A 13,829-nucleotide genomic window follows, 5' to 3' on the forward strand; every position below is an offset into this window, starting at 1 on the left:
TATACTTAGTGCAACCACATTGTATAAGATATAATTATGATATAATTTAGATATGACTTTATGTAATTAGTATTAATTTTATTGTGAATGTTTTGATAACACTAACTAAATAACTTATTATTCTATAGTTTCAAAATTCTTATATTGTATACCAAATGTCTTCAAATTTTACATGGAAGCAATTTTTTGTGTTCAATAGAATTTAGTCACAGCTTATGTAAATATTAGTTAATAGTAACTCATTGATGGTGTGAATTTAAATAATTTAAGAAGTTCATAACTTTAATTAAAGTTTTCAATATATAGGATTTTTTTTTTTTTTTTTTTTGGTGAAACCATATAGGGTTTAATTTTAATTACCCTAAATTATAGAGAATTATGCAATTTATCTAAGTATTTAATAAGGGTAAACGCTTGGTGCAATGAAAATGCAAACATTGGACATAGAGAAAAGAAAATCATTTAGCACAACCATAGTTTATAATAGCATTTTGGTGCAATGCATGAAATTAATAAAATTCATATGTTAAGTAAAGAAAATATTCTTCTTTAAAAAAGGCGAAGAAAGGATTGCAAATATTAGTGGAATTTTAAAATAAATAAAAAGTTGCCCATAAGTTATTTGACAAAAGCCTACTATGTAGCATTGATTTTTTTTTTTTTTATTTATCAATCTAAAAATTATGGTAGTTAAATAAAATAATTTAATTTCTTTTAAAATTTTAATGCACAAATATTCCTTAAGATTTGGAGAAATGACATTCCACCCCAAATCTTAAGGAAAATTATACTCCCCTTAAGGTTTAAGGAAGTTAACAAAATATGCATTCGTTAATAATAATAGCAAAATATTCCAAATTTTAAAAAATTCTCCCAACCAAATCCTAATCATGGTTAGTGAATTTGTTTTTAGTTGAATATTGTTCTTTGTCACCGAATTGTGTTTAAGCTTTGGTCAAGAGGATAATTTCAAAATTTGGAATATTTTGCTATTGTTATTAATTAAAGAACTAATATATTAATTCCCACAAATCTTAAGGGAGAGAATCGTCGTTTTTCCTTTTGAGGTATAGTGTCATTTCCTTTAACCTCAATGAAAGTTTGAATATTTAACTTGGAACTTTGGTAATATGAGTTGAATTAGCTTTCTATTTTTAATGTGTGTACAATTCAGGAGAACTCTTTTGTTATACAAATTATAACCCCAAAAAAAAAATGTATATATATATATATATATGCACACACACTATAAGACCAAATTCTTACATATTTTGTTGTAAATGCAGGGTATCCACTTTTCATGAGGCACAATTTATTAAAAAAAAAAAATATATATATATATATATATATATAATATATGTGTGTGTAAGTTAAGAAAACATTTTAATGATATAATTGAAATTTAGTAACAAAATATATAATCAAAGTAAAAGAGCAAAAAATAAAATGCACATTGTGTAAGACCAAATTCTTATAAAAACAAAAAAAAATTATATGTTAAAATAAAACCAAGTATGAAATTCCTTTTGAATTTTATCAGTGTTTAAAAGGAGAAAAAATATTTTAGGGTACGTGATGAATGCACGTTGTGTGAGGTCAAGTCTTTATTAGACATTAGGTGTGGGTTTGGATCCAAGTCTACGTTTTAAGTCTGTGTTTTTTTTTTTTCGCTTCAGCCGCAGTTGTTAACCAAGTCAACAGTGAACAGTGCATCCGTACACTGTTTATGGGTTCCACAAACTTTACTTTTCAGTAACTTTTTCATTAAAAATGGGTCCCACGGCACTATTCACACATTTAAAAATTATTTTGCTACAGTATTTTTAGTTTTCAGTTTCAGCAAAATAAGTTTTATCTAAACGGACCTTAGATATCTCATAAAAAAAAAAAAAAGTCTTTATTAGATATAAAAACTTATAATACATTAATAATTAATCTAATAAATAATGAAACTCCTTTCACCTAAAGTTCATTAAGAGTGCGAATTGAAATGATTTAAAAAAACTGATCATTTTAATTGGAAATTATATTACCTACCCAAGTTTTTAAGTTGCTAGAAAGAAGAATGAAGAATGTAGTCATTCAATGAAAAATCTTATGTAAAGATAAAATTTTGTGTTTTTCAATGTTTGATAATATTAGAAAAAATGAGTCAAAATAAAACTATTTTTGGTCAACAAAAAAAGTATAGCTTATTTTTCTACTAAAATGTTTTGGAAAACAACTCTATCTCATAGCAGTTTTTTTTTTTTTTTTTTTGGAGAATGAAATACTTGCTGATATTTAATACATAATGAGGAAAATCAGACAAAACAAAAGACAAAATGTCTGGTGGAATAGCCTCCATCCAAACAAGTAAAGGAAAAGAATGTCTAGCTCTCTAGGCTAAGGCATGTGCAACTGTATTGCCTTGCTAAACAACATGAGAGAAAAAAATACTCTGAAAAAAGTTTACAATAAATAATATATCCTTGATGAGATGACCACCTTGTGAATTTGCCAACCCTCCAAACCTTAGAAATCTGACCACCGACTCAGAGTCTCCTTCAATAACAAATTTGTTAAAGCCCGTTTTGAGGGAGAAGCACATAGCCCGCTTGGCAGCAAGCAATTCTAGAATTTCAATGATAGATGATTTCTTAATCTTCTCAAACAGTGAGCCATTACCTCACCCATGGAGTTACAGATAATCACTCTAATACCAGCCTCATCCTGCTCATTAAACATCGCACCATCGAAGTTGATCTTCACTAAATCCAATTCAGGACGACACCACTTCTTGAGGACCTTGCGTCGAGTGTTGGGAGAGCAACTAATCTGTTTTGTGAAGTCTCGAACATAATCTCGAGCGAAACCTGGAATTTTTTCTAGCAGCAGTGAAGATTCTTAAAGTCGGATTTTGTTTCGATGGTACCATATTGACCACATTGTAGCTACAAATGGAGCCACTGATTGTGGTCATTGTTGAATCAGCTTCAAAACCTCAGAGAATACACCCGAGGTAACTCTAGACTTGTCCACCCAACCGAAGTTCGAAATTTTTTTTTTCAACTCATTATTTAAGATTGTTACCAAACATAGAAAAATGAGATAGCTTTATAGAAAACTTTTTTTTTTTTTTTTGAAAAATAACTAATTTTCTAAAAATTATTACCACTGAAACAAATAGAGCTAAATCTAAATCCTTGGAATCTAGAGTAGAATAGATGGGAATTCGAACCAAGACCCAAAAAAAAAAAAATGTAATCTCTTCCTACAAAAAGAAGATAGTCAATCAATGTAATCAAGATTGATAAGACTGTTATATTTTATTATATTGAATATGATATATTTTGCATAATTTTCAGGTAATAAATTATGAACTCAACTTAGGGGAATGAGTTCATCTCTTAAAGATTTAGGTTGAAAACCAAGTCTATGATGAATTGGGTACATCCTGCATAGATGTATCACCATGCCTTGAACTTGAAGAAAGACTACCATTGTCATCATGTATAACCACATCATCTAATCCTTCTGTGGAATTCCTTGTGTGATTCGACATATCATCAATACCAGGTGAAGGTACAGAAACCTCAGGACTTGCCACGGCATGTACCCTTGATTCTTCTCCCTTAAAGGTATGTGAAGAGAGATCTTTCTGGTCAAAATGTTTTGCCATTTTAACTAATTTGGACCAATAAGAGTCGGCAGGATTTTTGTTACTCAAAATAGGCCAATGTGAGTAAAATAACTTGAACACATAAACCAAGAGTGAGACTGTAGAAGCGATTCCAGTGATGAGGAAGAGGCCCCCAAAACTATCCACTCCAAGACTATGACTATCTGGAGAGATTCTGGTGTTTTGATCTTCACAGGTAAGCTGACTTGGAAAGTACTTATTCTCAATTGCTTGAATTTTCGATCTATTTTGTGTGACATTCAAGATTGCCCTCGACATGTGAGGGACAAAAGGAGATCCTTGTGGGAATACCTAAATAAATATGTGAAAAAATTATAGCATCTAGGAATAAAAATTAGAGGAGTCCATTTCACAAGAATTACTATATGAATTAATTACATGTTTATTAAGAATCAGTTATGAAGCAGAATGAGGATGACCAAGAATACACTTTGATACATAAAGGCTATTACTAATTTCTTATTGGTCTAACAATCTTGTCGCATTCTTTACTGTATTCTTAAAATTGAAAGAAAAAAAAATCAGGTTTTGTTTTGGATATTAGTGTCATGTTCAGTTGAAATAGATCAAATTATGATTGAGGTTAAATATTACAAATTTAAAGGTATATCCATTGTCACATCATTTAAATTTTAAAATAACGTGGCACAATGTACACTCTTAAATTTAGAAAATAAAATTTTAATAGAGAGAGTGAGAGACTCACAAAGCCAAATCCATCGATTTGGTAGAGGGGTCCAACTGTAGTATACTTAGAGGGATAATTTGACAAGAAGATCTTTAAATAAGGGATTTCATCAAAAATAGCTGCAACCCCACCATTGTGAGTTCCATTTGACAGTGCTTCATGATACTCTTCAGGGGTCTCATATGGTTTCAACTTGGACTCATGGATATCAAACTGTTCTTTTAGAAGCTCCTTAACAAAGGAATTCTTTTGATATCCAACAAAATAACCATTCTTTTTTATCTCTTTAATGTCAACAAACATAGGTTGCAATCTCTGTACTGTTAGTATTGAGGTTAGGCTAGCAGTATAACTTTGAGTTAGGATGAGTACCAAGAAAATCCATATGACTAGCACAAATCTTGACCAATTATTTACCACTTTCTCCCCTGCAAAAACCATTGAATTATTATTACCATACATGTGTATAACAAAAACCCATGTTTTGATTTGAATTGAACCACAAATAGAGAGATTAAAATCCCCTTTATTTTTTTAGCACAACACTTAACCCATTGCGATGTTGTTTTATGCATAAGCCATTAGTTGTGTAACATTTAACCTCTTTAATTTTTTTTTTTTTTTTTTATGTAATACCCCCCTTTTGGCATTGTTTTTTATAAAAATGTATATCTATATATGGACATGTGTTGTCATATGAGCAACTTACCCTTTATTTTCATGGATGCATAACGGGTAACACATAAAATTATATTATGGGGTTTCATGCTTTATGGAGAAAAAATGAGGGTCTTACATACTTTTCCCTAAAATTTTTCTACTAGATAGAAGAAATTTACTGTGAGCAAAGGCAAGTGTAGAGAAGGAGAACCAGAAAATCAAGCCAAGTTGTTGCGCTGGAGGGCCTCGAAACTCAGTGTTTATACGATGTTCAAGAACCCATATTACAAAACCTGTAAAGATGAACGCCACACCAGTTGTTAGCCATAAATTCAAGCTTAGTGGCTTTAAAAAGACCCACAAACTTTTTCTCTCATCATGCTTCACCAAAACCACCATTTGCACGCCTGATTCCGTATAAGGCAAAGTGAAATCAAAATATTTGGAGCGATCAGCAATAATTGCTATGTCTCCAATAATTGCATCCCACTTCTGTATTTTGAGAAAGAGGTAAATTATCAATTTATGGACTTTTAAATTAGTTTAAAGAAGTAAAAGATACTACAATTTTACTGCATGAATTTTACAAATTGATGTGCCAATAGTATAAAAAACATATCAATATTTATTCATTATATTGATAAAGTTGTACTATTCACATTCTTTGATAAGTTAGCTTATAAGCTTTCGTAGTAAAAATTTATAGTAAATTTAACATTTTTAAACTAATTAAAACACACCTGAAGCCATTAGAAAGAAGAAATATATATATATATATATTATATATAAGGGGCCAGGGGCACCTACCTTAGTCTTAATCTCGTAACTGTATGTCCCGTTTCTCTGCCTTAGGGGAATAAACTCATGAGAAAGGGGGAAGGGCAATGCATCTCGTACAGCAAAGAACACTTCAATGGAGAATCCTGATACATTAGGCGTATCATCAGTAGAAGAATTCCATTCCACTTTCACGAATTCTGTAAAACCATTTTTCACTAGAACCCCAATCCTTAACCTTGAAGGAGGTTGGTGTATTGTGTATCCTGGCCAAATCAGTGGTTTAAGTTTGTCCTTTGAGGTCGAGTATGCCTTTTCACCAGTATCCTTTAAATCTTTGGAAAATCCTCTCTGTGAGGTCCAATATCCAATATTTATCTCAGTTTTTCCTATCACATTGAATACTTCAAAGGTTGAAGGCTCCAACTGCCCATTAACCAAACCGAAATTCCCGCTTAGGCCTTCAAATGTAGTATTTGCAATTGTATTGCGAAGCCTTGTACCATTTTCAAAAATGTCTAAAGCTGCCAGATCAGCATTACAACCGCTAGCACTTTGCTTGAAGAAGCGGGAATGCATGCCAGCCTTCTCCACTGCCATAGCCAATGCCCAAATTGTATCATATGCCCATAATCCAAACCAGTTTAAGCTAGTAGTACTCTTGATCTTTGCCTGGATTGAGGTTAAATTTCTCTTCCATTTTCTTTCAAAATCTTCAAGCTGTTTAGATGGGGTTAAGTATGGCCTTATTCCCAATACACCTTGCATTGAGTCCATGACCTTTGAGCTCATAGGATCTAGCAAAGATGATAAACCTTCTGTGACCATCCATGCATACCCTTCACTCATCATTTTTGCATTCTTTGCAAGTGCAAAGAGTTTGGAGCCAAGTGAAGCAGACATGTGAACAAGAAATATTCTTGTGTAATTTTCCTTTAACTTACTAAGCTCTTTAATGATTTCCGTATTATTAGAAGATGGAGGAATGACACATCTGTAAGGGACATGAGTGTCAATCAATTGTAAAGTGTCCATTAAATGTGGAATCAAACTATTGCCATACTCTGTGTCTTCGTAAATAAGGACAATTTCCGGCCAACCAAAGGCCTTAACAATGTCTGCTATGGCTTTAACTTGTGCGGAGTCATCTTGGGCTATGCGTATGAAAAACTTGTTTTGAGATGGAGAAAGAGAAGGACTTGTGGCTGAAAAGGAAATGATGGGCACCCGAGCTTTACGGCCAAGTTCTATCACAAACCTAGCTTGTGCTGAGCTTTGAGGTCCTATAATGGCCTGTACTTCTTCTTTCTTCATTAAATCCAGCGCTGGATTTCATTGCAACAGTAAATTACTTAGAAAATTGAAATTTTACTGGCAATGTTCAAAACAACTACTATAACAACAACAATACATTGATAACAAACTTTATCAATACATTCTGGAAAATATTAACATTTTGAAACTATACACCAACATACTTTATCAATGTCTATTTTGGTTCATAACTGTTGGAACCAAGGGCTTACTTACTGCACCGAAAGTTATAGCTTATGGAAAGGGTACAACTTTATTCTATGAAAGGATGGCAGCCTAATGCCAATAGGTTGATTGAAACTTGACCTAACTTGACCTCCATCTCTAATAAAATGTTAGACTTGGCCCATTAGGCCTCTACCCAACAATCTCCCTCCCAACACCTACACAAGTGTAACAAGAAGTTGAACCCGGGACCTACTATGATACCAATTATGGAACCTAAACTGTGCCACTCTACCTCAAAATCAATTGGTGATAAGGAATATACACTCAAATCTTTTATGGTGTCGTCGTTAGCCTATTTTTAGAGCAGTTGTAGAGAGTTAAATTGTAGTGCTCTAACAATATAACTTATAAAAATAATAAGTGAAAAAAGAATATGAAGAAAAGAGAGTTCTAATCAAATGAAAAACTACAAAAGAACTTAATTACATAATAAATTTAAAAGTTTATATTAATCAAATTCTTTTTGCAGTAATTCATTATACTATACAAAGGAAGGATATAATTATAAAATAAATTGAAAATTTTATATTAATCAAAGTAACAAAATTGACATAAGTTTCACTTGGTATATGGTCAACTACTAAAAATGAATCACTTAATAGATAGGAAAAAACTTATGTATAGAATCTTAAGTAATGTTCTTTAGGTTTCTATCTTAAAATCCTATCATATGGCTACTTAATTAAAAATTACACATCTATTTAATGAGAAAAAAGTCATATGGCAGAATTTTAAGAGGACACCTTAAAGAACAGCACCTAAGTACTGTACCTAAGTTTTACTTTAATAGATAAACATATAAAAAAATGATTAATATACTATCTTTTAATGAATTTTTACATTTAAATATTCCTTATTGTTCAAAATTAATGACTTTTTATTTTCCAAATTGGAATAAAATACTGTTTTTTTATTTCTTTATTTTCCAATTCAAGTCTTAGTGTAATGACCGAAAGAAAAGCGCTAACCACATCTGCGCTATATCTCAAAAAAACTAGTCACAATTGAGACTCATTGTAGTTGTTAATAAATCTCAGATCTATCCAGGAAATATCTGATATGAGACTCATCACACACCCACACACATCACACAATCAATCAAATTAGGGCATCACAATTTGATTTATTGTGTGATGTGTGTGAGTGTGTGATGAGTCCCACATTAGATATTTACTAGGTAGACCTGAGATTTATTAACAACTACAAGGAGTCTCGATTGTGACTAGTCTGTTTGAGGTATAGCACAGATGTGACTATCGCTTTTCCTTGGATTGTTACATATAGTATCAGAGTTGGCCCAATAACCCCGTGTGGTCTCAGAGACACTACTCCACAAAGTGGGCCCTAACGAGGACGTTAGGGATTTAAGTGGGGGAGATTGTGATGCCCTAATTTGATTAATTGTGTAATGTATGTGGGTGTATGATGAGTCCCACATCGGATATTTACTGGGTAGATCTAGGATTTATTAACAACTATAAGGAGTCTCAATTGTGACTAGTTCTTTTGAGGTATAACGCAGATGTGATTAGTGCTTTTCCTTGAGTTGTTACACTTAGCTTTGCCATGCGCTCCATTCATAAAGAGGTTACGAAGTTTATCACAACTACAAAACTAATACCTTACAATATGCCAATAATTTTTTGTAAAAATGTGAAGGTGAAGGGACAAAGCTATTTCTAGACTCTTATCATAAAAAGGAAAAAGAAAAAAAAAAAAAGCTATTTCTTGACTTATTTTATTTTTTAAAATAGTGTGTATGTGCATAAGATTAAGGTTTTAAATTTAGGGGAAAATTATGCTTGGCCCTCCTCAAATTGGATATTAATTTCCCCCAAAAAAATAAAATGGTTATCTAGTTCATTCCTATAGTATGTGGTCTTTCCTAGAACAAACAACCAATTTACTTAATAGAAACCTAAGTGTTTTTTTGTATCAACTTACTTAAATTTTTTAAAATAGTCAAATAACTGTTGGTTTTTTTTAATAAAAAAAAATATCAATTGTGTTTGACTCTTTAGATTTTCGGTTAGGATCCAAAGTTTAAAAGTTTAAATATTTGGGGTTTGGATGTTGACATGTTTGACTACATCTAAATGACTTGATTCCTTTTTTGTTTGGGTTTTTTTCTTAAAAATACACTCGGAAACACTAGTTGCTTTTTCACTACTATAATATGTGACTTTTCCAATCATAAATGTTGTCAAAATTAGGCACTGCAACAAAATGTGAAATGGCTTTTTTTAATGAACTCTCAGATTTTGTACATTGAAATAAAAATCGAAACAAAGCTTATCTCAAAATCAAAACTAGATAAATTTTGGGATTTAAAACAACATTCAGTTCCATTTTAATATGTTATTGAGTATAAACATATTAGGAAACAATTATTTTTCATATTTTTTCTTTTATTGAATAGATATTAGTTTACATTTTTCATATATTAATATAGCTTTGAGTATTTGTATATATCTTGTTATTGAAAGGTGATAATTTTTTTGTTTCAAGCTTTGGCTCTCCAAAGAGAAAATCTTGGTTCTGTCCCTGTGAAGATATATATTTATAGGACCTAAACTGAACTTGACTATACATGTTCAAAAAATTGTATCTAATAATCAGTTTGTTTCACTATAAAAAATTTTCAAATGTCAAATATTTTATATATAAAATATTTTCGAATATTTGATAAGACATAAAAATTTTTAAACACAGACCACCAAAACCGGTGGCTTAGGTAGAGTGACTGCCACCAACTTCAAAGACCAAACCATCAACACTAGCCACTAAACCAGCAGCCAGATCAGCGACCACTAGTTGGGGGGTAACAAACATGATAAATTGATGAAAATATTTTCGTAAAATATTTTACTACAAAACAAATGGAGCATTAGTATTTTACTACAAAACAAATGGAGCATTAGTAATGTGGAGGAGAAAATTTTCTTGAGGCTTTATTTGAGAGTGAGATCCATTAGTTAGTTTAAGGACTAGGGTTTGCAACAATTTTCTAAAGCTGCTAATAGAAAAGAGAATAATGATTATTTTCATTTAAAATGAATACATTTCATGATACAATTAAATTTTATAATTTTAGAAGCTTAAAGACTACCATGTAGCTTCTATATGTACACGCGCTACACAGTACATTATAATCCCAAAGATAGAATGTTAACATTAATTGAAATTGACAAAATAAGGACTTTGAAATGAAAAAGGATTTTATTCCTGAAAAATATATATCCTAATCTTAAAAATCTTCTTACGAGAAGCTTTGTAGGCCACACTATCCTAGTGTATGTAACACATTTCCTTGCTTTTTAGATGAATTATTGTCAATCAAAAAAAAAAAAAAAAAAAAAACCACATTTCCAGTGGTATTTCATCATGTGGAGCGATATAAATTTCCTTGCTTTTAAGATGAATTATTGTCAAGAAAAAAAAAAAAAAAAAAAAAAACCACATTTCCAGTGGTATTTCATCATGTGGAGCGATATATGCACAACTTATCATGTTTTCACTTGTGTGCGAGAACTAGCTTGATATAATATGCGTATGTGTGAAACATCTAGTTTTACGTCCGTACCTGCAGATGCTGCAGCAATTACATCATTTCCAGAATCCTTTGTGAGGAGAGAAAGTCTTGTGCTATAGTTATGATTTACAGCATAGAAGTCTGAGAGCGCCATGGACATGTACCTCTCTGCCACTCTTCCAACCGGGGACTTCAAATCAAGAACTACTCCAACTGGTATCAACTCATTTGCCATCATCAAAGACTCATGACCGCAAAGGCTGAGACTGAGCAAAAGAAAGGATAGGAATTTAGAGAGGAGGGGCTTCTGGTTTGTCATTGTCAAGCTAACCTTTGCTAATTGCTAGTTGGAGGGGAATACGCGTTAACTGTATTAACTTATAGACATATGGCTTCCATTCCATGTGGAATTTTTGGGCAGCTTACATCACACAAATGGGTCCAATGAGTACAGGCTGTTTGGAAACGGCATCATTAACGTGAATGTTTGATATTGACTTTGGTTATTGGGGTCAAAAATGAGGGAAATGCTTAGATAGTTCCATATGAGTAATGCTAGAAACACAATTTTTGTTACAACTTGTTCACGTGGCAAATCGTAAGTGGTGGAGTTGTGAACCTATATGGACCCACCACTTTTACTTCACCATTCACAATTTGTCACGTGAGCAAGGTGTAACAAAAATTATGGTCTTAGCATTTTCTAGTTTCTTAATAGTGCGCCGAGCTCTTATCATATAGTGGGTGGGCCCCACCCGTGGGTCCCACCCACTATATGGACATATGGCTTACATTCCATGTGGAATTTTGGGGTTTCTTACATCGCGTACACATATGGGTGCATTCAATGCAATAGATCTGTTAAAATAGTGATAAGTGTCCAAAAGTGGCACAACATTTTTAGAAAAAGATAACTGAATTTTTTAGAGAAAGGCACAATTTTTTACAATAAATCCTATGCAAGTTATTTGTTTGGCATAGCAGGCAATTCCTTGACTAGAATTTTTTCTTGCGAGTCCATTAAGTAGGTACAAAAACCAAAACGTTATAAACATGATAAGACATTAAGTTCAGACATTATAATTACTCTTTACTATAAATATTTCAAATAATTACTTTTTACTATCAAGTTCAGACATTAATGTGTTTTTTTTTTTTTTTATATATAGGCATAATTCAATTTCAAATCTCTTATTCAATTATGAGATTTTGTCAATTGAACTAACTAAATCTATGTTTAGGCTAACTTAACATCCATGGAAAGGTAAATTTATATATTATGGATCTCATGCTAAACATATTACATATGGTAATATTGTTAAATATCATCAGTGATAAATTAAGCAATTCTATAGAATTTATATTTATCTTAAGCATATTGAAATTATATGTGATAAATGTCTATTAATTTTGGACACAAATTGATAAAAATAATTAATTATTAAGATCCTTGATGTGATCCACCTTGGTGTAATGAATTTTGGAGATATTATTTTGAATGGCTACCAAGCATCCCAACGGGATTGCTTAAAAGTAATGATCTTTATTTGAAATATTTCCATGAAGAAATATAAAATGAGTGTCTTACAGTAAAACGTCCCCTAAATTCATGAAATAATTTGAGGGAGAGATATGAGTTCCAGAAGAACTTAATCATCCCATAAGTTTATGCATCAAAAGTTGCACGATTTAGAGTTCCAAAAAAACTTAATCATCGCAAAAGCTCATGCACCAGAATTTGCAAGATTTTAATGGTGCACCTGAAGTTGCAATAATTTAAAAGAACCCAAATTGTGTGGATTTGATTGATAAAATTGTTTGAATGTGTGTTATGCAGCTGTATGTTACGTCCCAAATTATGTGTTTTACTAACTGAATCTTAGGCTCATAAGTAATTACAAGAAGTGTAGATATAGCTAGCGCTTTCCTTAGGTCATTACATTGATATTATGTAGGCATGTGTTGAATCCTAAATAAAGTGTTTACTATATGGATCTTAAGTTTATTGGATCTCAATTGCGATTTGATTATACCTTTTAAGTTATAAGTGTAGATATAGTTAGCACTTTTTTAACATCAATATATTTGTATTGTGATAATAGATAATTTTAATTATTTGAAAACTATAGGTATTGATGATGCATGCATCAAAACCAATATTGTGCTGGTGAGTTAGCATTATTAGAGATATATTAACCCAATAGAAGGATTGGGCTTAGGCTTGCACATATAGAAGGATTAAGCTTATACCTATGATATTGGGCTAATATATCTTTAACAAGTATGATATGTGTTTGCATGTCTTTAGGATGCTAGAAAGCAGGGCCAACCCAAACGTTTCAGAGGCCTAAGGTGAAAGCTTCAAATGGAGCCTTTATTTTATCACTTAAATAATATTTAATTAGTATTTTATATAATAATTTTTTTAAGTCCATTCTTTTCATTTTTTAATATGATTTTTTTTTTTTTAAGAAAATGCTAAAGTTATAACAAATTTTTCTACAAATTGATGTTCTAACAAATGTGATCAATGACATGAGGCTTAAAAAAATGCCAGAAATATTATAAAATTTACAACATGAGAATTATAAAAATATATTACCAATAACAAAAATTCATTCAAAAATGCATTCAATAGTTTATTGAAGTTCACATATCATATTCATTGTCATATCAAATTATAAAAGTTATGTAGTAAAATTTATAGTATTTTTAACATTTTCCTATTTGAATTACTTATGATTAGTAATACGTCTATTTGTAAGACCTATTTATTTAAATTTGACTTATCTCTATCTCTAGCATTACTTAGAGTCTGTTTGGGAACAATTTATTTAGCTGAAACTAAAAACTTTTTGCCAAAAGTATTAAATAAAAAGGTTAAATGCAAGCTAAATAGTACAATGGGACTTATGAATAGTACTAAAAAGTGTAACGGGACTTATGAG

General features: G+C 31.3%; 1 protein-coding gene across 1 annotated transcript; it reads right to left on the reverse strand.

The window, feature by feature from the left end:
* Positions 1-3,175: 3,175 nt before the first annotated feature.
* LOC112026646 (glutamate receptor 2.8) lies at positions 3,176-11,212 on the reverse strand. Its single transcript, XM_024059335.2, has 5 exons — positions 10,933-11,212; positions 5,838-7,132; positions 5,210-5,522; positions 4,389-4,798; positions 3,176-3,973 (listed from the first exon to the last, which is right to left on the reverse strand). Exons 1-5 carry the CDS (start codon positions 11,198-11,200, stop codon positions 3,416-3,418), a joined length of 2,844 nt encoding a protein of 947 aa, XP_023915103.2. The 5' UTR covers positions 11,201-11,212; the 3' UTR covers positions 3,176-3,415.
* Positions 11,213-13,829: the final 2,617 nt, after the last annotated feature.

This window comes from Quercus suber, unplaced genomic scaffold (genome assembly GCF_002906115.3).
Source record: "Quercus suber isolate HL8 unplaced genomic scaffold, Cork oak 2.0 scaffold_561, whole genome shotgun sequence".
In the NCBI taxonomy this organism is placed as follows: domain Eukaryota; kingdom Viridiplantae; phylum Streptophyta; class Magnoliopsida; order Fagales; family Fagaceae; genus Quercus; species Quercus suber.